Source organism: Micromonas commoda, chromosome 9, assembly GCF_000090985.2.
Source record: "Micromonas commoda chromosome 9, complete sequence".
NCBI lineage: Eukaryota > Viridiplantae > Chlorophyta > Mamiellophyceae > Mamiellales > Mamiellaceae > Micromonas > Micromonas commoda.
In genome coordinates, this window is record NC_013046.1 from 377,233 (window position 1) to 397,610 (window position 20,378).

General features: G+C 65.1%; 10 protein-coding genes across 10 annotated transcripts; 4 read left to right on the forward strand and 6 right to left on the reverse strand.

Annotated features, from left to right (window-relative positions):
- Positions 1-42: 42 nt before the first annotated feature.
- Positions 43-618, reverse strand: HPT (predicted protein; the record flags this gene model as incomplete). The annotated part of the gene is made up of 1 exon (XM_002504487.1): positions 43-618. The coding sequence occupies one exon, from the start codon at positions 616-618 to the stop codon at positions 43-45; it is 576 nt and encodes a 191-aa protein (XP_002504533.1).
- Positions 619-849: 231 nt separating this feature from the next.
- PANB (predicted protein) lies at positions 850-1,986 on the forward strand (the record flags this gene model as incomplete). Its single annotated transcript, XM_002504185.1, has 1 exon — positions 850-1,986. The coding sequence occupies one exon, from the start codon at positions 850-852 to the stop codon at positions 1,984-1,986; it is 1,137 nt and encodes a 378-aa protein (XP_002504231.1).
- Positions 1,987-2,085: 99 nt separating this feature from the next.
- On the reverse strand, positions 2,086-4,665 carry MICPUN_61214 (predicted protein; the record flags this gene model as incomplete). Its single annotated transcript, XM_002504488.1, has 1 exon — positions 2,086-4,665. The coding sequence occupies one exon, from the start codon at positions 4,663-4,665 to the stop codon at positions 2,086-2,088; it is 2,580 nt and encodes an 859-aa protein (XP_002504534.1).
- Positions 4,666-4,749: 84 nt separating this feature from the next.
- Positions 4,750-5,934, forward strand: MICPUN_102230 (predicted protein; the record flags this gene model as incomplete). The annotated part of the gene is made up of 1 exon (XM_002504186.1): positions 4,750-5,934. One exon carries the CDS (start codon positions 4,750-4,752, stop codon positions 5,932-5,934), a length of 1,185 nt encoding a protein of 394 aa, XP_002504232.1.
- A 120-nt stretch (positions 5,935-6,054) lies between these two features.
- PSB7 (predicted protein) lies at positions 6,055-7,110 on the reverse strand (the record flags this gene model as incomplete). The annotated part of the gene is made up of 2 exons (XM_002504489.1): positions 6,055-6,638; positions 6,798-7,110. The coding sequence occupies 2 exons, from the start codon at positions 7,108-7,110 to the stop codon at positions 6,055-6,057; spliced, it is 897 nt and encodes a 298-aa protein (XP_002504535.1).
- A 371-nt stretch (positions 7,111-7,481) lies between these two features.
- Positions 7,482-8,217, forward strand: MICPUN_61217 (predicted protein; the record flags this gene model as incomplete). The annotated part of the gene is made up of 2 exons (XM_002504187.1): positions 7,482-7,549; positions 7,665-8,217. The coding sequence occupies 2 exons, from the start codon at positions 7,482-7,484 to the stop codon at positions 8,215-8,217; spliced, it is 621 nt and encodes a 206-aa protein (XP_002504233.1).
- Positions 8,218-8,302: 85 nt separating this feature from the next.
- MICPUN_102232 (predicted protein) lies at positions 8,303-10,798 on the reverse strand (the record flags this gene model as incomplete). Its single annotated transcript, XM_002504490.1, has 1 exon — positions 8,303-10,798. The coding sequence occupies one exon, from the start codon at positions 10,796-10,798 to the stop codon at positions 8,303-8,305; it is 2,496 nt and encodes an 831-aa protein (XP_002504536.1).
- Positions 10,799-11,311: 513 nt separating this feature from the next.
- TUBG (tubulin gamma chain) lies at positions 11,312-12,742 on the forward strand (the record flags this gene model as incomplete). The annotated part of the gene is made up of 1 exon (XM_002504188.1): positions 11,312-12,742. The coding sequence occupies one exon, from the start codon at positions 11,312-11,314 to the stop codon at positions 12,740-12,742; it is 1,431 nt and encodes a 476-aa protein (XP_002504234.1).
- Positions 12,743-12,787: 45 nt separating this feature from the next.
- Positions 12,788-14,144, reverse strand: MICPUN_95034 (Drug/Metabolite transporter superfamily). Its single transcript, XM_002504491.1, has 2 exons — positions 13,830-14,144; positions 12,788-13,727 (listed from the first exon to the last, which is right to left on the reverse strand). Exons 1-2 carry the CDS (start codon positions 13,959-13,961, stop codon positions 12,837-12,839), a joined length of 1,023 nt encoding a protein of 340 aa, XP_002504537.1. The 5' UTR covers positions 13,962-14,144; the 3' UTR covers positions 12,788-12,836.
- A 111-nt stretch (positions 14,145-14,255) lies between these two features.
- MICPUN_104934 (SNF2 super family) lies at positions 14,256-20,341 on the reverse strand (the record flags this gene model as incomplete). Its single annotated transcript, XM_002504492.1, has 1 exon — positions 14,256-20,341. The coding sequence occupies one exon, from the start codon at positions 20,339-20,341 to the stop codon at positions 14,342-14,344; it is 6,000 nt and encodes a 1,999-aa protein (XP_002504538.1). The 3' UTR covers positions 14,256-14,341.
- Between the last annotated feature and the right edge of the window lie 37 nt (positions 20,342-20,378).

Consider the following 20,378-nt stretch of genomic DNA (forward strand, 5'->3'; position numbering starts at 1 on the left):
CCCCCCGACGAGCACGCGTGTCCCCCAACGCTGATCAGAGTGTTAGAGTATGTGAGCGTACAGTTCCTCCTTGAGCACCCCGACGTACGGCAGCTCCCTGTACTTTGAGTCGAAGTCGAGGCCGTACCCGATCACGAACTCATTCGGGCAGTCGAACCCTTCATACTCGGGTTGAAGCCCGTTTTCCCTGCGCTCCCGCTTATTCAGTAGCGCCACCACCTTGCAAGATGCGGCGCCTTCGCCCATGACTTTCGTGCGAATCTTTTCCAGGGTGTGGCCGGTGTCGATGATGTCCTCGACGAGCAACACGTGCTGGCCCTTCACGTCGATGCTCAGCGGCGCGATGGCCACTTCGCCGTTGCTCAACGTCGTGGTTCCAAGGTAAGAGGACGCCCTGAGGGACTCGATGCGCATGCCCTGTGGCGGAGGGCGAATCGCGCGCACTAGGTCTGCGGAGAAGACGAACGCGCCGGTCATCACCGGCAGCAAGATGGGTTTGAGGTCCTTGTAATCCTGAGCAATCTTCGCGCCGAGTTCGGACACTTTTGCAGCTATGTCGCCCTCGTCGAGTATCACCTTGAGGACGTCCACGTCGCACTCGGGGACCGGCTTGGACATCGCGGCGCGGGCCACGCGGAACCTTCGGAGATTCGCGACGCCTCGGCGGTTGAGCGTGCACTCGGATGTGGGTGCCGCGAGGGGCGCCAGCAGCTCCCAAATCAACTGCAGCAGTCCCAGCTGGCACCTTCAAAACCAAGTGGCGGTGCCGCCGCGCGCGAAAATTGCCGCTGACCTAAAAAGCACGTGCGCTCCGCGCGGGGGCGCTAACAACGACACGCGCGGGGAGATATGGCGCTCCGTCGAGCAGCTCAGCGCTTGCAGGGCGTCGCCGCGTCCCTAACGCGGCGCGAGATGGGTCTCGACGCGACCCGCATCGCCGTCGCCTCGTCGCTGCGCGGCGTACCGCACCGCGAGTCCCCCGCTCCGCGTGCGCATCAGCGTCGCGGGATGTCGCACCGCCCGGAGGACACCGTGTACGGGGGCCCTCGCCCCTCCGAGCCGCGCATGACGCTCAAGCGTCTCCGCGCCAAGTACGACGCGGGCGAGCGCATCTCCGTCGTCACCGCGTACGATTACCCGAGCGCGGTACACGTCGACATGGCGGGCATCGATGTCGCGCTCGTCGGGGACTCCGCCGCGATGGTCGTCCACGGCCACGACACAACCTTACCCATAACCCTCGACGAGATGCTCAGCCACTGCAAGGCGGTGTCGCGCGGCGCGACCCGCCCGTTGCTCGTGGGCGACCTGCCGTTCGGGTCGTACGAGCAGTCGTCCGCGCAGGCCATCGACGCGGCGACGCGGATGCTGAAGGAGGGGGGCATGGACGCGGTCAAGCTGGAAGGGGGTTCCCCGTCGCGGGTGCAAACCGCAAAGGCGCTCGTGGACTCGGGCATCGCGGTGATGGGCCACGTGGGACTCACCCCGCAGTCCATCTCGGTCCTCGGCGGGTTCAGGCCCCAGGGACGGAGCTTCGAGACGGCGGCGCAGGTGGTGGAACGGGCGATGGAGCTCGAGCGAGCGGGATGCTTCGCCATCGTCATCGAGTGCGTGCCGAGGACGGTGGCGGCGGCGGTGACAGCCGCGGTGAGCGTCCCCACCATCGGCATCGGCGCCGGGGACGCCACGAGCGGGCAGGTGCTGGTGTACCACGACCTGTTGGGTTTCATGCAGCACCCGCACCACGCCAAGGTGACGCCGAAGTTTTGCAAGCAGTACGCCAACGTGGGCGAGGTCATCACGGGCGCGCTCGAGCGGTTCAAGACGGAGGTTGAGGGCGGCGAGTTCCCGGGGATGAGCTACTCGCCGTACAGGGTCAGCGACGAGGACTCCAACCGTCTGGTGAGGTTGCTCGAGCAGAAGGGTCTGGATGCGGCCGCGGAGGCTGTGCTCGATCTGCGCTACCGCGAGGATGGGGGCAAGTGACTGCGCCCCGTGGGGATACGGATGGTCCAAAACCCGAAAAAGCTAACGTTCGTCTGCTGGTAAGAGTTACAGCAGTTTGCGTTTGTAAGGCTCGATGGCTCACCTACTCAACTTCTCGAAGCGCTTGTGCACCTTCGCCCGCGTCTCGTCGTCCATCTTACCCTCGATTCTTTCGATGCACTCCGCGATCTTTTCCCTGACGGCCTTCCCGTACGAGTCGTAACCTCCGTGCGACTGTATGAGACGCAGCCCCGAGACAGACTTTTCGGCGTATTTGGTCTCAGCCGCCGCGCTCGCCGCGGCGCCGCTGACGTCGTGACCGTGCGACATCGCAGCCTCTACGCTCAGCCGTCGGTCGCCCAAGACCGTCTCGTGCGACCGCAGGCGGTCCAGCACCGTGTTCCATCCCTTATCCGACATGTGCACCGCCAAGAACGGCATCCAGCCGAGCGCGGAGACGGCGTTTACTATATTGACCGCGTCGAGCTCGCCGGCGGTTTCGCCCAGCCTCTCGGCGAGTCTCGCCCACCCGCTCACCGACCCGCCGACCTTTTCGAGCGCTTCTCGAAGCTCCGGAAGCTTTTTCGCCGCGTCCAGAGTTTGAATCACGAAGACCGGGTTCATGTCGTGAAGTCGCGACAGCGCGCAAGTCGCCAGAGGTTCCCACACGTCGCACGCGTCCGCCGCGGCGAAGGCTCGGGGCGCCCGTTTTCGTAGGGCGTTGTAGCTCGCCGTGGTGGCGAAGACGGAGTCCGGGGACATGGCGCCGGTCCTCGCGAAGTCCGCGACGGCGGCGGAGATCACGCGCCACGTGTCATCTCCTAAAACGTCCACGAGCGGGTCGCACGCGCACACGGATTGAAACGTGGCGGTGAGCTCGTCGCCGTCAAACTGACCAACCTCAAACCCGCTGTCCGCGAAACGCTCCGCGAACGATCCGCGCTCGTTTCCCCGATGGAGATCCCGAATCTTTTCTCGATCGCGTTCGAAGTTGGCGTCGCCGACCGAAGCGTACGCCCTGTGCACGCAAGCCGCTATCCGTCGCCATCCCTCGGGCGTCACCTCGGCAGCCACGTCCTTGAGCTTGGCGAGCGAGTTGACCAGCAGCCCGGTGGTCTTGGGCGGAACGTCCTCCGCGATTCGCGCCGCGAAATCGGCGGCTGCGCGCCGAAACTCCGCGCTCGTCTCGAACCCGTGCTCCTTGATCAGCTTCCACGACGCGTTGAGGATCATGCACGCGCCCTGAGCCCGAGTGTCCCTCGGAGCGACGGCGACAAAGTTATCGGAAAGAGCGCTCCAACCGCCTTTTATTCTCGCGAGCTCAGACGACGCCGCGTGGCAGTTCGCGAACGCGTTGAGCACCATCGCCAGCGCCTGGCCGTCGAAGCCGAGCTCGTCCCTGCCCGTTCGCGTCCTCGCGCACGTCACCGCGGCGGCGACGAGGACGCGCCAGCCGTCCTCGCCCGCAATCGCCAACGCCGCGTGATCGAGTTTTGCGAGGGCGTTGAAAATCACGGCGACGCTCTGCATGTCCCCGTCGTCGTTCGGCCGCCACGCGCCACGTGCCGGGACGTACGCCCTCACGACGGCGCGCGCGAGCGTCTCCCATCCTCGTTGGGGCACCGCCGCCGCGGCGGTCGCCTCCATCGCGGGCGTCTTGCTCAGCGCGTTCAGCGTCATCGCCAAACCTTGCGAGGTGAAGCGGTCAGATTCCTTCGACGCCGCTGAAGCCAACGCGAGCCACGCGTTTGGCGTCAGGCGCTCCCCGAGGGCGTCGTACTTGGCGCACGCGTTGTACGCGATGGCCACCTCCTGCGCGTTCATATCCGCCGCGGTTACTTCCACCCGCGACGAGAGCACGTCCGCGAGTTTGGCGGTGAACGACTTCTCAAACCGCGTCGTCCAACGCGCGGTTGGTAACGCTCTCAAGTCGGAGTGTAAGACGCCGAGGCCGTGCATCACGCCGCTCACGGCTCGCGCGTGCAGTTCGTCAACCTTCTCTCGCACGAGCCTCAGCAGCTTCGGCAGCCTCGGGTCGTGCGACAGTTCGGTTCCCACGCGGTCCCTCGCGGCTTCGGAGTCTCGCGTCTCTCCCCGGCGATGTCCTTCTTCTCCCCGGCGATGAGCCTGGCGAAGATGGCGTCTCTGCTCCTTGGCGATGTCCCGCGCCTCCCGCTTGGCCTGCTTCCACAGGGAGTTGACCGCCGTGGCGACGTTCACCGCGTTCATCTCATCGCCGCGCGCGTCGACGATGGCGAGCAGCGCGTCGACGCCGCGAGCGTGCGCGAGGTCTCCGTTCAGCCGGACGTGCTCCTTGGACGGGCCCGACGCGTGCGAACCCTGAGACGACGCTCCGCCTTCGCGTCGTCGATGCGCCCCTCGCGTGTCTGGTCCTATCGGCACGCCGTCCGCGCCAGTCTCGCTCCGGCGCCGATCGCGGTCGGCGCGATCGCGCTCGGATCTCACCCGCGTCCACCCGCCGTCGCCCGTCGCGGCCCACCGAGCGAGTCCCCGGATGATCCCACGGCCCGGTTCGACGCGGGTTGGACGAGGTGCGACGATGCGCCAGCCGCGGAGCGCGGGTGGATCCGCGAGGAGGGTCCGCGTCGGGTGCACATGCGTCGGGGTGGAAGGAACCGTCCGCAGAAGCGCGCGGAGCGTTTCGATGCCCCTCCTCATCGGCGCCCGCCTCGCGCCCGGTGACACTGGCCGGTCGCGGAAATAACAACGAACGACGTTTCAGCGGGGAGAACCGGCAGAGTGATGTCGCGCGCCGCCGCCGCCAGCCATCGGGCGCTCGCCGCTCTCGTCGTCGCGTCCCCGTGGCGACAACGCGCCTCGTGTCCGCGTCGTCGCCACGTTCCGTGGATCCGATGCGACGCGGCGGACGCTCGAGATGCATCGACCGAGTCCGCTTCGCCATCGTCGTCGCCCCACGCGGGTCTGACCCGGGCGCAGAGGCGCGCGCTGCGACAGCCATACGTCCCGACCGCCGCCGAGCGCGGGCTGGCGAGAGCGATCCTCGAGACGTCGTCCGTCGAGGACGACGACGTGGCGTTCCTCGTGGCGCCGTCCAGCGGGGACGCCGACGCGCCGAGCGTCGTGTGGTTCGCGACGAGTCGAAAGACGTCGCCCCCGTGGGACAGCGCGCTCGTGCGTTTGGTGCTCGGCGCGAGGGAGGCGGGGGGACGAGCCAACGGCAACAGGTGGGCGCGGGCGCGAATGCTCACCACGCGGGCGCTGAGCGACCTGGACAGGGCGGTGGTCAAGGTGGCGGCGCAGAGGGCCACAGCCTTCGACCTCGAGGATCACGACGACGACGCCACAGCCGACGCGCCCGCCTCCCCGGATGACCCGCGCGCTCTGGAGAGGAGAGACGCGACGCCGTGGGCTCGAGCGGCGATCCGACGCGGCGCGATGACCTCTCGCGTCGGTCTCCTGCCACCGAAAACCCTTCCGGTGAACGACGACGACGCGGCGTTTCGGTGGGCGTCGGCTCGCGCATCGGACGTATCGGAGAATACGCAAACACAGCTGTGGGAACGGGACAGGGGCGTCGTCGCGGCGCTCGTGTCGCCCAGAGGAGAGGTGACGGACGCGGCGAGAAACGTCAACGCGGATAACAAGTGCCTGCACGCGGAGTGGAATCTCCTCGCGCCGACGCTGTGGGGCGAGTGGGTCCTCTCGCCGACGGAGGACGACGAAATCGCCAATCGACCCGGGGCTGGTCCGGAGGAGGCTGGTCCTTTGGAGGAGGGGACGAGGGTGCTGGTGACGTTGCAGTGCTGCAAGATGTGCGCCGCGCTGGTGTGCGCCGCGGCGGATCGTCCCGGACGACGCGGACCGATCGAGGTCGTCTACCTCAACCCCGACGACGGGTCGCTCGCGAGAGACACGCAGTTGCGACGTAGAGGGTGGGAGTCTCGCCACGCGGCGCCGTGCGAGTGACTCACCGCCGCGGGTCCATTCGCGGGTCCGTTCGTTCGTTCGTTCGTTCGTTCGACTAAATCGGCGTTTGATCATATTACCGAGGTTGACGTCAATACTCGCGAACGACGTTCATCGCGTTCAATCGGTCTGCATCGCGTCCCCCGATGCCACGTCCTCGGGCGCCCCGTCGATGATGTCCACGATCTGATTCACCGGCAGCGTCGCCGCCGTCGCCGTCATGAAGTTCCGCCTGTTCAGCACCGTCGTCCCGGGCGGGAAATCGTACCCCTTGCTCCTGACGTACGTGCGCTCGTTGGGGCACTCGTAGTTTCGGAGGTAGTCCACCTTATCCGCGGTGATGACGCACAGGTCGACGTTGCTGCCGGATCCGAGGTCGTTGAAGATGCCCGCTCGGATCGAACGAGCCACGATCTCCTTCGCCTCCTCCTCGGTCATGTCCTCCTTAAAGTCCGCCTCGAAGACCGCCATCGCCGCGAGGGAACCGGAACCCATGGTGGCGAAGGGCAGGGAATCGCTGCTGCCGTGCGGGTGAACGCTGAAGAGGTGCGGGCCGTTGATATCCACGCCGCCGAGCACCAGCGCGGCGCCCACGTGACCCTGGTACTTGAACAGGTGCGACTTGAGCATGGTGAGCGCGGTGACGACGCGGGATTTGCGCTTGGTGGCCAGCCGGTGGAGCTCCAGCGCGGATGCGATCATGCCTGCGAGTCGTGGGTGCGACGGAGAAGGGGACGAGAAGTCAGAGAGAGAGCGGCGGGTCGTCGGCGGCGGGTGTGCCCGTCTGGCACGGTTTGTTTTGGTCCGACGAGGTTTTACCCTAAAATCGAGGCGAGGGGGATCTGGCGGGTGTGGGGGCGCACCGGTGACGGCTTCGGTGTCCGCGGCGGTTCCGGCGCCGCAGCAGTATATGTTGGGCGCGATATAGTGGATCTTCTCGCAGTTCTTGTCCGCCACGGTCTCCCCGTTGGTCGATCGAGTGTCCGCGCCCAAGACCACGCCACCCTTGAAGCACACGCCTGTGATTGTCGTGCCCGTCTTCATCGCAGCCTTGAACTTGAGGCCGTTCTGGGACATCATCTCGTTCCTCGCGACATTGTCGAAGTTAAACCCGCCCCTCTCATCCCGATCCGGAATGTACGCCGCGCTAACGTTGCCCGATGCGAGCAGCGCCATCTCTGTTTTACTCTCCGAGTGTCTCCGTCTCCCTGGGTTGTTTCCGTTCAGAGCTCAGTTCCGATCTGAGATCTGACCTCGACGACCGGTCTGGGGCTCGCCGATGCGCGCGTGCGAAGCGAGTGTACGATGCACGGGATGATGTCCGTGCGCGTTGGCGATTCTGAGCGAGCGGTGTCGCTTCCGTCGCGTCGTGCACTGCGCCGTGCGAGCGACCACGGTTTGAACCAAATCAACCCACGAGCGCCGCGCCGCGCGCCATCCACCTCACGGTCAAACTCGGCCGGCGACGTTTACTAACCGCCTCCGAGCACAACTCGGAGCGCCTCGAGCCCGCAACAGGCGGAGCCAGGATGAGGGCACACGAGACCATGGAGCCGAGCTCCTCGGGCTCCTTAGTCAGGGACATGCGGGCGGCGATGAGAAGCACGCACGACAGGTGAGCAGCGCGCGGCACGAAGGCGCGTCCGACTCTGGGCACTCGTTCGATTTCTTTTCAAGTTGGCACACCCGACTCTGACCGGCGTACCGACCCGTCCCTACGACCTTCACAGGGGATCGAGGATCGACGCGGCGCTCCGAGCGAAGGAAGAGGCGGCGTCGCGCTCCGACGCCGCCTATGCTGGCGGCACGGAGCCGCATAGCGCATCGGGCGGCGACGATGTTGACTCGATGTTGAGTCGACCGGCGCCCACCCCGCCCAGGGCGCCCCCCACTCAAGACGGCCGACGTCGCCCGAGGCCCGGCGCGGCGCCTCCAACGCAGCCACCGACGACGTACGCGGAGCGCGTGGAGCGTGAGCGCGCGGCGGCGCTCGAGGACGCGGAGCTGAGGCGCGTCGCGCTGCAGGCGAGGGGCGTTGATCTGTTCGTACCCGCAGTGCGACCGGGGCGGGAGCCGACGGTTCGGAACACCAGGGGCGGCGAGTCGCTCAGACCGACCGTGCGAGGGGGCGTGGGGGTGGACGAGACTACCGCGGCGGCGATCGAGAGGGGCGCGAGGGAGCTCTCGGCGCGGCGAAGGGGCGCGAAGGGCGCGGCCGAGACGGGCACGTGGCACGACAAATTCCTCGCGCGGTACGGACTCGACAAGACGGCGGGGAGGTGACCTGAGAGTCGTCACAAGGTTAGTCATGAGTAAACGAATGCGTTTCATCCGTCTCATCCGCGCCACGCCGAAGAACGCGATGGAATCAAAACTCCCAGTGCATGCGCTGCCCTCCCGGCCTGCGCTGGTACTGCCGCTGCCGTTGCTGATACCCCCCGCCGCCGAAGCCGCCCCCGCCCGGGAACCCGCCGTGATGAAAGTTGCGAAAGTGCGGGTGCTGCCGCTGCTGCTGAGCCCGCGGATCGTTCTCGTCGGGTTTCTTGGGCGCGACGCACCCGAGGCGTTCGTTCACGTGGTCCCGCGCCTCGGTCATCTCGTTCATCTTCCTCGCCGCCCTCAGCTTTCCGCTCTCGGCGGCCTTATCCGGGTGCCACTTCAGCGCCGCCTTCTTGTACGCTTTTTTAACGAAATCGCACCGGCGGTCCTTCGAGAGCTCGGCGAGGTTCTCCGGCAGGTTTAGCATCTTGGCGTGGTCCCTGTCGTTATCGTGCTTGTGTTTCGCGCGCTCCGCCTCGTGCAACCTACCCCGGGCCTCCTCCAGGATCCTCGCACCTTCGCTCGAACCCCGCTCCGCGTTGGGCGCGATGCGTTCCACCGCGTCCCTCAAGTCGCCTATCGCGCCCTCGGGATAGTCGTCCCTTAAATGAACCTCGGCTCGCGACATCATCACCCTGGCGTACACCCTGGCGTCGGCCCTGTCGCATAAACGCTTGAAGTCCTCCTCGCTGTCGTGAGACCCGTCGTCGTAGCAGCCGATGGCCTTCGCCGCCCTGGCGCAGTGCTCCAGCGCCGACTCAAACGCTCGCATCTGCGCGTGCGCCACGCACCTCCTGGCGTCGATTTCGGCGAACATCGCGGACTTTTCATCCGCGCCCACCGCGCGCAGGTTCGCGGACGCCTTATCCGCGGACTCGAGCGCGAGCCTGGACTCGCCGCGGTCCAGCTTGACCCCGGCGTCCGTCACCAGCTTGCCCGCGTCCTTGATGAGCTTGTACGTGTTTTTGAAGAGCGAATTGTCCGGATCCGCGCGCATCGCGACGGCGAAGGATCGAAGCGCCGCGTCGCCGTCGCCGCGAGCGATGGCGCACCTGGCGCCGTACGAAACCGCGAGCGCGCGAACCTGCCCGCGGCGCCAGTCCCCGCGGGTGACGGAGGCGGCGACGGCGGCGTTCGCGGCGCGTTCGCACTCGCGCCAGTTTCCCAACTCGAAATGCGCTCGAGCCGCCGCGAGCTTTCGCCGGGCGTCGGGTTTGCGACCGGCGACGGCGGCGGCGTCGCCCGTTTGGGCCGCCCGTGCGACCGCCTCCCAGTCCTCGGCGTCGACCGCCGCGCGCATCGAGGCGTACGCGTGCGCCGTGACGAGCGCCTTGGTGAGGTCGTCGAAGAAGGCGCGATCGTCCACGGCACCCCCCGCGAGAATAAACGCTCGCAACAAGAGCGTCGAAGCGAGTGAGCCGTCGTCTTCGGAACCGAGCAGCGCTTTCTTCGCGGCGTTCCCGCACGCCTCGGGGGTACGCGAATCGTCCCCAGCAGATGACGTTTTGGATTCCTCCGAGGCGTTCCCCGCAACGCACGCGAGCGGTGGGCGGTTTAGTTTGGAGTGGAGCTCGAGGGCGACGGAGCACGCCAGTCGGGCGTCGCTATTTCCGATCGTCGCAAAGTGCGCCGACGTCGCGCTCGCCGCGTCGTCGTCCAACGACAGCGACACCGCGAGTCCCGCGACGATGGCGACCCGCGTCGTCGTCTCGTCATTGGCTTCCGACGTGGCTTCTGAGTCTGACGTGTCGTCCCGCGATTGGACGCCCGACAACGCGGCGCGAAAGTCGGCTTCGTCCTCCTCGACTCGCCGCCTCGCCTCCTTCCTTCGCTCGAACACCCACGCGTTCCTCTCGTGCGCCGCCGCGCGCTGCTCGCGCGTCTTGTCCGCGGCGTTCAGCGCGCGCGAGTGCCTTCGGTGGTGCGCGTTGAGCAGTTGGTAGATCTCGTCCACCTCGCCGTTGGACAGCGTCTCCTCCGCCTTGGCTCCCGGGTCGTCGATCTCGTCCAGGCCGACGCCCGCGACGGCCCTGGCGTAGTCGAAGTGAGCCTCGCCGTCTCGGCCCGCCCGCGCGTGCTCCGCGCCCCTTTTCCAGTAGGATCTCGGGCCGAGAACCGCCGCCCTGCGCTTGTGCGCGCGCGTCCGGGGTTTGAGCTCCTCCCGGACGTTGTGCCGCCACTCGTGCGCGAAGACGGAGACGAAGTGGGGCAGGTGGTTCATGGGCAGCGCGTTGAGGTAGACGAACCTCGTGGCGGCCTGCGCCGGGTCGTCGCCGCGGAGGAAGAAGGCGGGTACGTCATTCCTCTTCTCCTTTCCGCTGGCCTTGCCGATGGTCACCACCTCCGTTTCGAACTGCCACAGCGGGACGTCCTCGGAGGTTGGGAACGAATCGTCGTCGGGGTCGACGGAATCGATCGCGTCGTCGTCGCCGTCCGCCAACGCCCCGCCGATCGCGCAGAACACGAGCGCGAGCGCGGTGAACGCGACGGCGCGCGATCCCCCGCGGCGAGATGGGCCCCCGAGGAGGCGCGATACCCTCGCCATGGGACCTGTCACCTCTCCCGCGATGCGCCCGCCGACTCTCCTCTCGGGGTGTTGTGTCCGAACCCGCCGATGCCCTTTCGGTGTCGGCAAGTGCGCAGACGGGAGCCGCAGGTGCCGACCGAAATATCATGTGCAACCGACCGCACGCACAAAAATTTGAATCGCGTCGAGTTTCGCTGTTGTTTGGATACGAATCCATCAGAAGGCGCGGGAACGTTGCGCACAGCCGCCGTCGCATCGACACGCGCACCGCTCGCACACGCAGAGCGTGCACGCGGGACGTCAGACGTACGCGCGAACTCGCGTCCACCGCCGATCCTCACCGCCGTCGAGGGCGCGCTCGGCGAGCGGAAACAGAGAAGAAAAAGAAGCTCCCCTTTTACGCGGGCGCTTGAACGGAGAGGGCAGATCTCCGCTCGTGAGGACCGGGTGAACGCGCAGAAGTCGGGAGATCGACCCCGCGCGGAGTCTACGTAGAGGTTAAGGTCCCGAACAGATACCACCAAAGGAAGGATGCCGCGCGAGGTGATCACCCTGCAGGTTGGCCAGTGCGGCAACCAGATCGGCACCGAGTTTTGGAAGCAGCTCTGCGCGGAGCACGGCATCTCCAAGGATGGCATCCTGGAGGAGTACGCCGCCAACGGCAACGCGGGCGATCGGAAAGACGTTTTCTTCTACCAGGCCGACGACGAGCACTACGTGCCGCGCGCGCTGCTCCTCGACCTGGAACCGCGCGTCATCAACGCCATACAAAACTCAGAGTACCGCAACCTGTACAACCAGGAGAATGTGTACATCTCCAACAGCGGCGGCGGCGCGGGGAACAACTGGGCGTCGGGATACGCCCAGGCGGAGAGCGTGCAGGAGGAGATCATGGACATGATCGACCGGGAGGCGGACGGGTCCGACTCGCTCGAGGGTTTCGTCCTGTGCCACTCCATCGCGGGAGGCACCGGCTCCGGCATGGGGTCCTACCTCCTCGAGGCGCTCAACGACAGGTACGGCAAGAAGCTGGTGCAGACGTACTCCGTGTTTCCCAACCAGAACGAGACGTCCGACGTCGTGGTGCAGCCCTACAACTCGCTTCTCACCCTGAAGCGTCTCACGCTCAACGCCGATAGCGTCGTCGTCCTGGATAACACCGCGTTGAACCGCATCGCGGTGGATCGACTGCACATCGAGAACCCGACGTTCGCGCAGACCAACGCGTTGGTGTCGACGGTGATGGCGGCGTCCACGACGACGCTCCGCTACCCGGGCTACATGAACAACGATCTCGTGGGTTTGGTCGCGAGCTTGATCCCCACGCCGCGATGCCATTTCCTGATGACTGGGTACACGCCGTTGACGCTCGAGACGGCGGCGGCGGCTCCGGCGGTGCGCAAGACCACCGTCCTCGACGTCATGCGCCGGCTCCTGCAGACCAAGAACATCATGGTATCTTCGCACTCGCGCAGCAAGGATTTCAGCCAGAGCAAGTACATCTCCATCCTGAACATCATTCAGGGCGACGTGGACCCCACGCAGGTGCACAAGTCCCTGCAGCGCATACGAGAGCGCAAGCTCGCCAACTTCATCGAGTGGGCGCCGGCGTCGATCCAGGTGGCGTTGTCGCGCAAGTCGCCTTACGTGCAGACGGCTCACCGCGTATCCGGCCTCATGCTCGCGAACCACACGAGCATCAGGCATTTGTTCACCAAGTGTCTCACGCAGTACGACAAGCTCATGCGTCGCAAGGCGTTCCTCGACCAGTACGAGCAGCACCCCATGTTCAGCGACGGCTTGGACGAGTTTGACGACGCCAGGGAAATCGTCGAGGGTTTGGCGGAGGAGTACGCGGCTTGCGAGTCGCCGGATTACATCAAGTGGGCGAGCGGAAAGGAGAACGAGCGGATGCCGGGGGAGGGACTGGTCAACCCGAGGCGGGCAGCCGCCGACTATTAAAGCGTAGTAAACAGCAGTACTGGTAGAGAGTTTGAAGAAGGAACTGTGTATATGTGAGTCACCTCCACAAAACGTTCGCTCGCGCTAATTAGGTTCAAGCCATCTGAGAGAGCTTGGATCCGGACCTCTGTCTATCGGCTTCGCCCTCGTTGCCCAGAAGTTCCAGCACCCCGCTGCTAGCGCCCCGGCCCATCCGCTTCGCCGCCGCCTCCTTCCCCCGTTTTTTCGCCTCTGAGTACGCCACCACCCCCGCGATGGTGATGCCGTAGCCAACCATGCCAATCCCTGAAACCGGATTCCTGAACAAAATGATGGACACCACGACAGCCACGGCGCCCTTCGCGTTCCCGAGCACCTGCAGCGTCAGTGGGCTCGTGCACTTGGTGACCAGGAAGTTGGTCAGGTTCACGCTGAAGGCTAGAACGCAGTTGAGCGTGAGCGTGAAGAAGAACTGCGGGGAGTCGAGACAGTTCTGGTAAAATACGCCAAAGGCATCCGGTTCCATGATGTTGGCGCTGGCCACAAGCACGAACAGCGCCACCGGAGACATGTACATCAGCAAGTTCAACGAATCGAGCTTCTCGTTATCGCTCGTCAGCAGCAGCCCCTGCAGCACGGACTTTAACGCCCTCGCAAACGTGGCCGAAAAACAAGCAACAAAACCCACGGGGTGGAACAGCGGCTCGGCCTTGGACGCGATCATGATCCCCAGCACGATCGGTATCAAAGTCATGTAGGTCTGCGTGCTCTCCTTGTGCCGCATGATGAACAGGGACAGGAGCGCGGTGAAGAACGGCGTGGTGGCGCCGATGGCCTGGTTGAACGACACCGGGATGAAACGCAGCGAGATGTTGCCGCCCACCACCGACGCGACGAAGACCACGGCGAGGACGGCGATCTTGATGGCGTGTTTCCTGCCCTTGATGGCCTGCTTTGGCACGATTCCGGACGCGCGGACCGTCATGGAGAGGAACGCGCACATGACCTGCACGGGAGAAGGGGGACAGGACGGTCAGCGAGGGAAGGACGCGTTGAGATGAGACGAGAAAGAAGTTGGGCGGGGGAGGACCGGGACTCCGGCACGCACCATGTGCATCATCGTGAGGAAGATTGGATAGCGGAACCCATAGACGGAGAGGAGATACTTGTTCAGCAGGATGACGCCGATATTGCTGAAGTACCACGCCGCGATCACGCTGAGGGTGTACACCGAAGCCATCTCCTCGAGCGAGCGCCTTCCCTTCTTACCGAGGGGACTTTCCGCCCCGCCACCCCTGTGGAACCCTGTGGGTGAACCCGAGGTGCCCGAAGAGGAAGGGCGCCGTATTTTGGTCGTCGGTTGAAGCGTCCGCTCCGTGCGAACCCCACGCCCGACTCGCTTCACGGGTTCGTGTCCCCGCGCGACCTGCCAGTGGCGCGCAGCTGGAGCGATCGGAGTTAACCCTGAAAGTCGTTTTGAACGCATCAGATAAGACTTGCGTTCATCGACGAATCACGAACGGTCGAATGCTCTGTCTAACTGAATACCCGTGCGGGTACGTAGATTCCATTTGCCATTACAAATAGTCTACTGTATTTGCCGATTTCGCCACTTCTCACCTAAACCACCTTGAAGATGTTCCTCACGCTCTCGACCACCCCCTGTTTTCCAACGCCCGTCGCGTCGTCACCCGACGCCTTCATCGCCTGCACCGCACCCAGCAGCGCGCGGATCGGACCGGGAGCCCTCCTCGGTCCCCCGTCCCCAGTCGGGGACGCCGAAGACGCGTCACCCGGGAAGGCGTCGTTCGCAACCTTGGACGCGAGAGCGCGAGCGAGCTCGGGGGTGACCCTCAGCTGCCCGCTCGCCATCCAAGTGGAACCCACGTCCGCCGCGAGCGACGAGCCGTGCAGCGCGATGAGCTTCCTGAACCTGTCCTTGCACGCGGCGGGAGGGCGAATGAACGGACCGTTGTTGGACAGCAACTCGCTGCCAAGCGAAAACGCCCGGTCGCCCATGGTCAGCACGAGCGTGGATATGACCGCATCCTCCTTGATCGTGAAGTCCGCTGGAATCATGCCGGCCGGGTACCCCATCGGGTTATTCCCCGCGCCGGGAGATACCTCCATCGGGTTGGTCATCGTCGGGGACTGCTGCAGCACAGCCGCGCCCGCCGCCGCCGTCGTCAGGTTAGGTTTCACGGGCGTCTGCGCCTGCGGCCCGCCCGCAATCGCGCCCTCCTTGGTTAGCTTACGCATGCGCTTGCGTTCGGCGCGTTCCTCCGGGGTCTCGTCTTTGTGCTTGTGCTTGTGTTTCTTGTGCGCGTGGGCGAGTTCGGGGTCCGTCGACTCTTCGCATTCGCGTTTGACCCCGCCGCCGAGGAGCGAGGGACCGAGTTTGAACTTCACCTTGAGCGCCGGGGCGGCGCCCTCGGGAGCGGGCGACCCCGCGCGGGGGGTACCCCCCGGGGTGTTATCCCGGCTCGATCGCTTCCCCTTGGGAACCTTAGCGCCGATGATGGCGCCCGCGAGCCCGCCCCCGCCCCCCGCGCCCGTCGCGGCGGCGGCGGCGGCGGCGGCGGATCTGTCCTCGGCGCTCGGCACCGCGTACATCGCCGCCCATCGTTCAGCCTCCAGACGCTCCCACTCCGCCTGCAACCGCGCCTCTTCCTGCGCCTGCTCCACCTTTTTCCGGTACTCCTCGTCCGCGGCGCCCGTCTCCCAACCCTCGACGACGAGTCCTTCCTCGTCGTCGTCCACTTCCCGCTCCGCCGCCGCCTTTTGCTTCTCGAGCTGGTCGAGCTCCCACGCCTTCTCCTCGATGTCCACGACGGCGTCCGCGTCGATGCCGACGTCGTCCAGGATACGAACCGTCTCCTCGAGATAACGCACGGCGTAACGCTCCACGGGACGGAGCTGCTGTTCGATCGCCTCGCCCTTGCTCGCGGACATCTGCACCTTGCGCATCATGTCCTGCGCGAACTGGTCGTCCCCTTCCAGAGACGTGTTGATGGCAACCATGGACAAGTCGCCGCCGACGCCGTTGTCAGCATCGCCAACCTTTTGCGTGGGGGTCGCGGGCGTGACCTCGTCCTTGTTCGCGGACGCCTTGGCGAGCGATCTGCCGTCGGACGCCGAAGCCACGCGCTTCAGCTTGTTGGATTTTTGGTCGGAGGTTCCCCCGCTTTTATCGTCATCCTCCGTGTCGGGGTTGTCTTTCTCGCGGATGTCATCACCAAACTCGGCGGCTTCGTCAGCGTCACCGGCAGCCTCAGCGGCCGCGGCGGCCTTGTCAGCGTCGTCCTGAGCCTCGTCCATGAGTCTGGCGACCTCGTCATCCTCATTTGTGCCGTCGCCCCCGCCCCCACCGCCGTTTTTATTGTTGTCCGGCTTGGACTTGCCCATCGCGCCCATGGCCTTGTCGAAGATGTTCATCGCCGCAAAGCCCGCGTCGCCACCGACAACGTCCGCGCGACGCTTCTTATCTTCGTCTTCGTCTCCGGGACCTGAGCCGTCGGGCGCTGTCTCACCCCTCGCCTTGGCCTCCGCGATCTTCTTGAACTGCTCGGTGTTGAAGTTACCCGCTTGAATCGCGAAGTGGTCCAGCTCGCGCTTTTGCATCGATTTGCGCAAAATGTTCTCCTCGATGGTCCCCTTGCACACCAGGCGGTATATGTGAACCTCGCGGGTCTGGCCGATGCGATGCGCGCGATCCTGCGCCTGCTGATCCATCGCCGGGTTCCAATCGGAATCGTAGAAGACGACGGTGTCGGCGCCTGTGAGGTTGATCCCAAAGCCGCCCGATCTCGTGGATAGGATAAACGCGAAAAGGCGCGGGTCAGTGTTGAATCGCTGCATCATGATCTGCCTCTGTTCCGGCCGCGTGGTGCCGTCGAGCCTGCAGTAAGGGTAGCCGTAGAGGTTGAGGAACGCCTCGAGGATGTCGAGCATCTTGGTCATCTGCGTGAAGATGAGCACCTTGTGCCCGCCGGATTTCTTCATCCGAAGGAGCGTCGCGAGCGCCTGCAGCTTCCCGCAGTCAAACTGCACCAACCTCCTGTCCGGGAAGAATAGCTGCTGGCGAACCTGCGCCAGGCGAAGCGGCGCCAGCGCGGGGGCGCCGACTTTTTGCGCCCACGCGTCGATCCGTCGCGACGCCGCGCGGACCGATGCGCTGGGCGCGCTGCACGTCATCGTCGGCGTCGGCGCCCTCGCCTTCGGAATCGCGAACATAAACGCCGTCACCAAATCGGCTCCGTCCGATGCCCTAGCCTCGTACGTCTTGACCGCGGACAACAGCGCGGGAGCCGTCGCGAACGGCCCAACCCCGAAGGTACGCTCGATGAGGTGGCAGTGATGCACCGGGTGGCGCACCACGCACGCGCGGCGAAGGTCTGTGCCGTACGTCGGGATCCGCGACGCGGCGTCGGCGGCGGCGAGAGCTAGCCGCCTCGCGACCTCGCGCCTCTCAACCTTCGCCGCCGCCGCTCTCGCCTCGGCGAAGAGCCTGACCGCCGCGTCCGCGTTTTGGGTCATGCGACCCAGTCGTTGCGACGGCTTGGGCGTGACCTGCGCCAGGGCGGCTTCCACCTCGTGAACGGGCGCCATCCGACGAAGCGCCTCGCGACACCCCCAGCCGTCTCCGGAGGCGTAGCCGTATCCGCCGGCGTCCGCGTTGACGTCCTCGATGGTCAGCAGGTGTAACCCCCGGGGCGCGAACCACTTGGACCGGAACGGATCCTCGTGTAACGTGCGGGCCGCGTTTTGCACGACGGACGGGACCGCGATGCTGACGCCGGGGAGCATGTCAAACGCCGAGACGATGGGCCGCCCGGCGAAAAGGTCCGGGTGGTTGCAAACCTTTCGCAGCTGCATCAGGCAGTTGATGATACCCAACAAGTTGCCGCTGGACAGCGTGGTGGACGTATCGCTGGATGCCATGTATTCCTCGTACAGGCGACGCTGACGCTTGGACAGCCCGCAGTGCACGACGTGCTCGGTCTTACCCGGGAGGTTCTTCTCAACCTCGGACTTGAGCCTTCGAAGTAAAAAAGGGCGGAGCACGCCGTGGAGCCTCGAGACCAGGTCCATGTTGATGCCCTCGCCGCCCTCGACCATCCCGCTGAGCGGCGACGAGAACCAGTTCTTGAATTCGCTGTGCGACTGGAACACGTGCGGCATGAGGAAGTGCATCAACGACCAGAGCTCCATCAGGTCGTTCTGCAGCGGCGTCCCCGTGATCAGAAGCCTTCGCTTGCTGTTAAAGTTGAGCAGCGTCTGCCAACGCTGCGACCGCCAGTTCTTGATCATGTGCGCCTCGTCCAGGATCAGGTACTTCCATTTCTTACGACGGAACACCTTTTGGTCCTGGGTGATCAGCCTGTAGGTGGTGATGCACACGTGGAACGAGTTGGGCTTGGACCAACCCTGCCGTTTCAGCTTCCGCTCCTTTGCAGTGCCAAAGTACGTCAACAGCTTAAACGCCGGGCACCACTTCTTGAACTCGACTTCCCAGTTCAACATCACAGACGTGGGCACCACGATGAGATGCGGCCCCCATATGCCGTGGTTGCACGCCAGATACGCGAGCAACGAGATGGTCTGGATGGTTTTTCCCAAGCCCATCTCGTCGGCGAGGATCCCGTTGAGAGCCTTGTCGTAGCAGCTCACCAGCCAGTTGAGTCCCACGTGCTGATACTCCCGCAGCGAGTGCTTCAACAGGAACGGGACCCGACACTTGACGTCCGCGGACTCGAGAGTGTGTCCCTTGGGCTGCAAGGAACCCGCATCCCCGGCGAGGGAGTCGAGGACTCTGCGGCGCTCGCGAGACGCGGCTTTTTGTTCCTCAGTCATCGGGGGCTCGTCGTCGCCGCCGAGGGCGTCCACACCGGGCTCGTCCTCCTCCTCCTCCTCCTCGACTTCCTCCTCCTCGTCCTCCTCTTCGTCGTCACCTTCCTCCTCTTCGGCTTCTTCCAAATCTTCGCCGCCGCCGTGCGCAGCCTCCATCTCCCGGTACCGCCGCATCAGCTCCTCGATTGGAATCTCCGCGTCCGCGGCGAGGTCGTTCATCTCCTTCTCGTGATCGTCGTCGTCACCCTCAGCCTGCGCCCGTCGCATCTCCTCCTCCAGAGTCTCCTCATCGTCCTCTTCTTCCTCGCCGTCTCCGATCTTGAAATCGTCGTTGTCGTCCAGGGCCTCGGCGGCGGCCGGCGCGGGCTTCCCGCCTCGCTGGCCCCGCTTGGACGTTCCAGTCACAGCTCCGGCTTCTCCGACGATGTCCGCGAAGGTCGTCTCCCTGGTCTCCTCACCCGGCGAACACGTGGTGTCCATCGGCGTGGGTTCGTGATCCTCGATCTCGACCGACTTTTTGGAAACCTTGGAAGCCTTCTCTTTCTCCTCCGCCTCCTCCATCTCGCGATACCGGCGGAGTAATTCCTCGATTGGCACCTCGGCGTCGGCGGCTAGATCCGCCATCTCCTTGTCGTTGTCTTCATCGTCGCCCTCGGCCTGCGCCCGTCGCATCTCTTCCTCCAGGGTCTCCTCGTCGTCCATATCGTCTTCGTCTGGGGCGACGAAGTCGTCACCGTCTTCGTCCTCTTCCTCCTTGACCTCGGGGACTGAGGGCATCGGATTGGGTTTTGACTTTTGAGCCGGAGCAGGCAGTGCCTTCATTTCACCACCTTCGAGCGCGCCTTCCTCCTCGCCCGTCAGCTTACCCGCGAGCATGGTCGAGTACCTCTCGGTTTGACCCAGGAGGAAATCGAGGTGCTTGTCCATGACCTGCTTACGCTTGGAGTCAACCTTTGCCTGCGCCTTGAATCGTACCACCTTTTCAATCTTGATCCAAAAGTGCATGATCTCGTTGCCGATGTTCCGCGCCGTCTTCCGCTGCGCGGCGAGTAAGTCCTGCTCGCGCTTGATCACCCGCGACTCCAAGTCGAGGTTGGACCTGGCCACCGCGTACACAGCCTTACGCGCGAGCTTAGCGCGGAACTTACGCTCCCGGACAAAGTCACCGGAGAGCCACTTCATCTCCTCCAGCAGGTGATCCCAATGCGTCTTGTTGCGAGCGGGTTCGGGGAAGGGCGGCACCGGTTTCATGAGCGGCGGCCGCGCCATGATGTCCCACGCGCGGTCCATCACGCCGTCCTCGTACCTGATCCGCTTGCCCTCCTCGATCGCCGCCGCCTTGGCCTCCTCCGGGGTCTCGAACACGACGGGGAGCGCGCCAACCTTATCCGGGGGGCGCTCCACGCCGTTGATGGTGAGGGAGACGCGGCGCGAGTCCGGCTGGCTCCCCGGCGGCGGCATCGCGTCGTCATCGTCATCGTCCTCATCGTCCTCATCGTCCTCATCGTCGTCGTCCTCATCGTCGTCGGAGTCGTCGTCCTCGTTGAAGGATCCTTCGGAGTCGTCGGCGGTGTCCTCATCCTCGTCGTCGCCGCCGGCTTCCGACTCGGCCTTGACGGAGGCGGCTTCGACCTCCTCCTTGGGCGCGCCGTAGCGCTTCAACAGCATGTGCACGGGGATCTCGCTCTCCTTTTCCAGCGCGCTCACCTCCGCGCGGACCGCGTCGGGATCGAGCGGCGCGCGATCCAGCTCCTCCTGCAGCGTCTCCATGTCGTCTTCGTGATCGGAGTGGTCCGAGGGGGCGAAC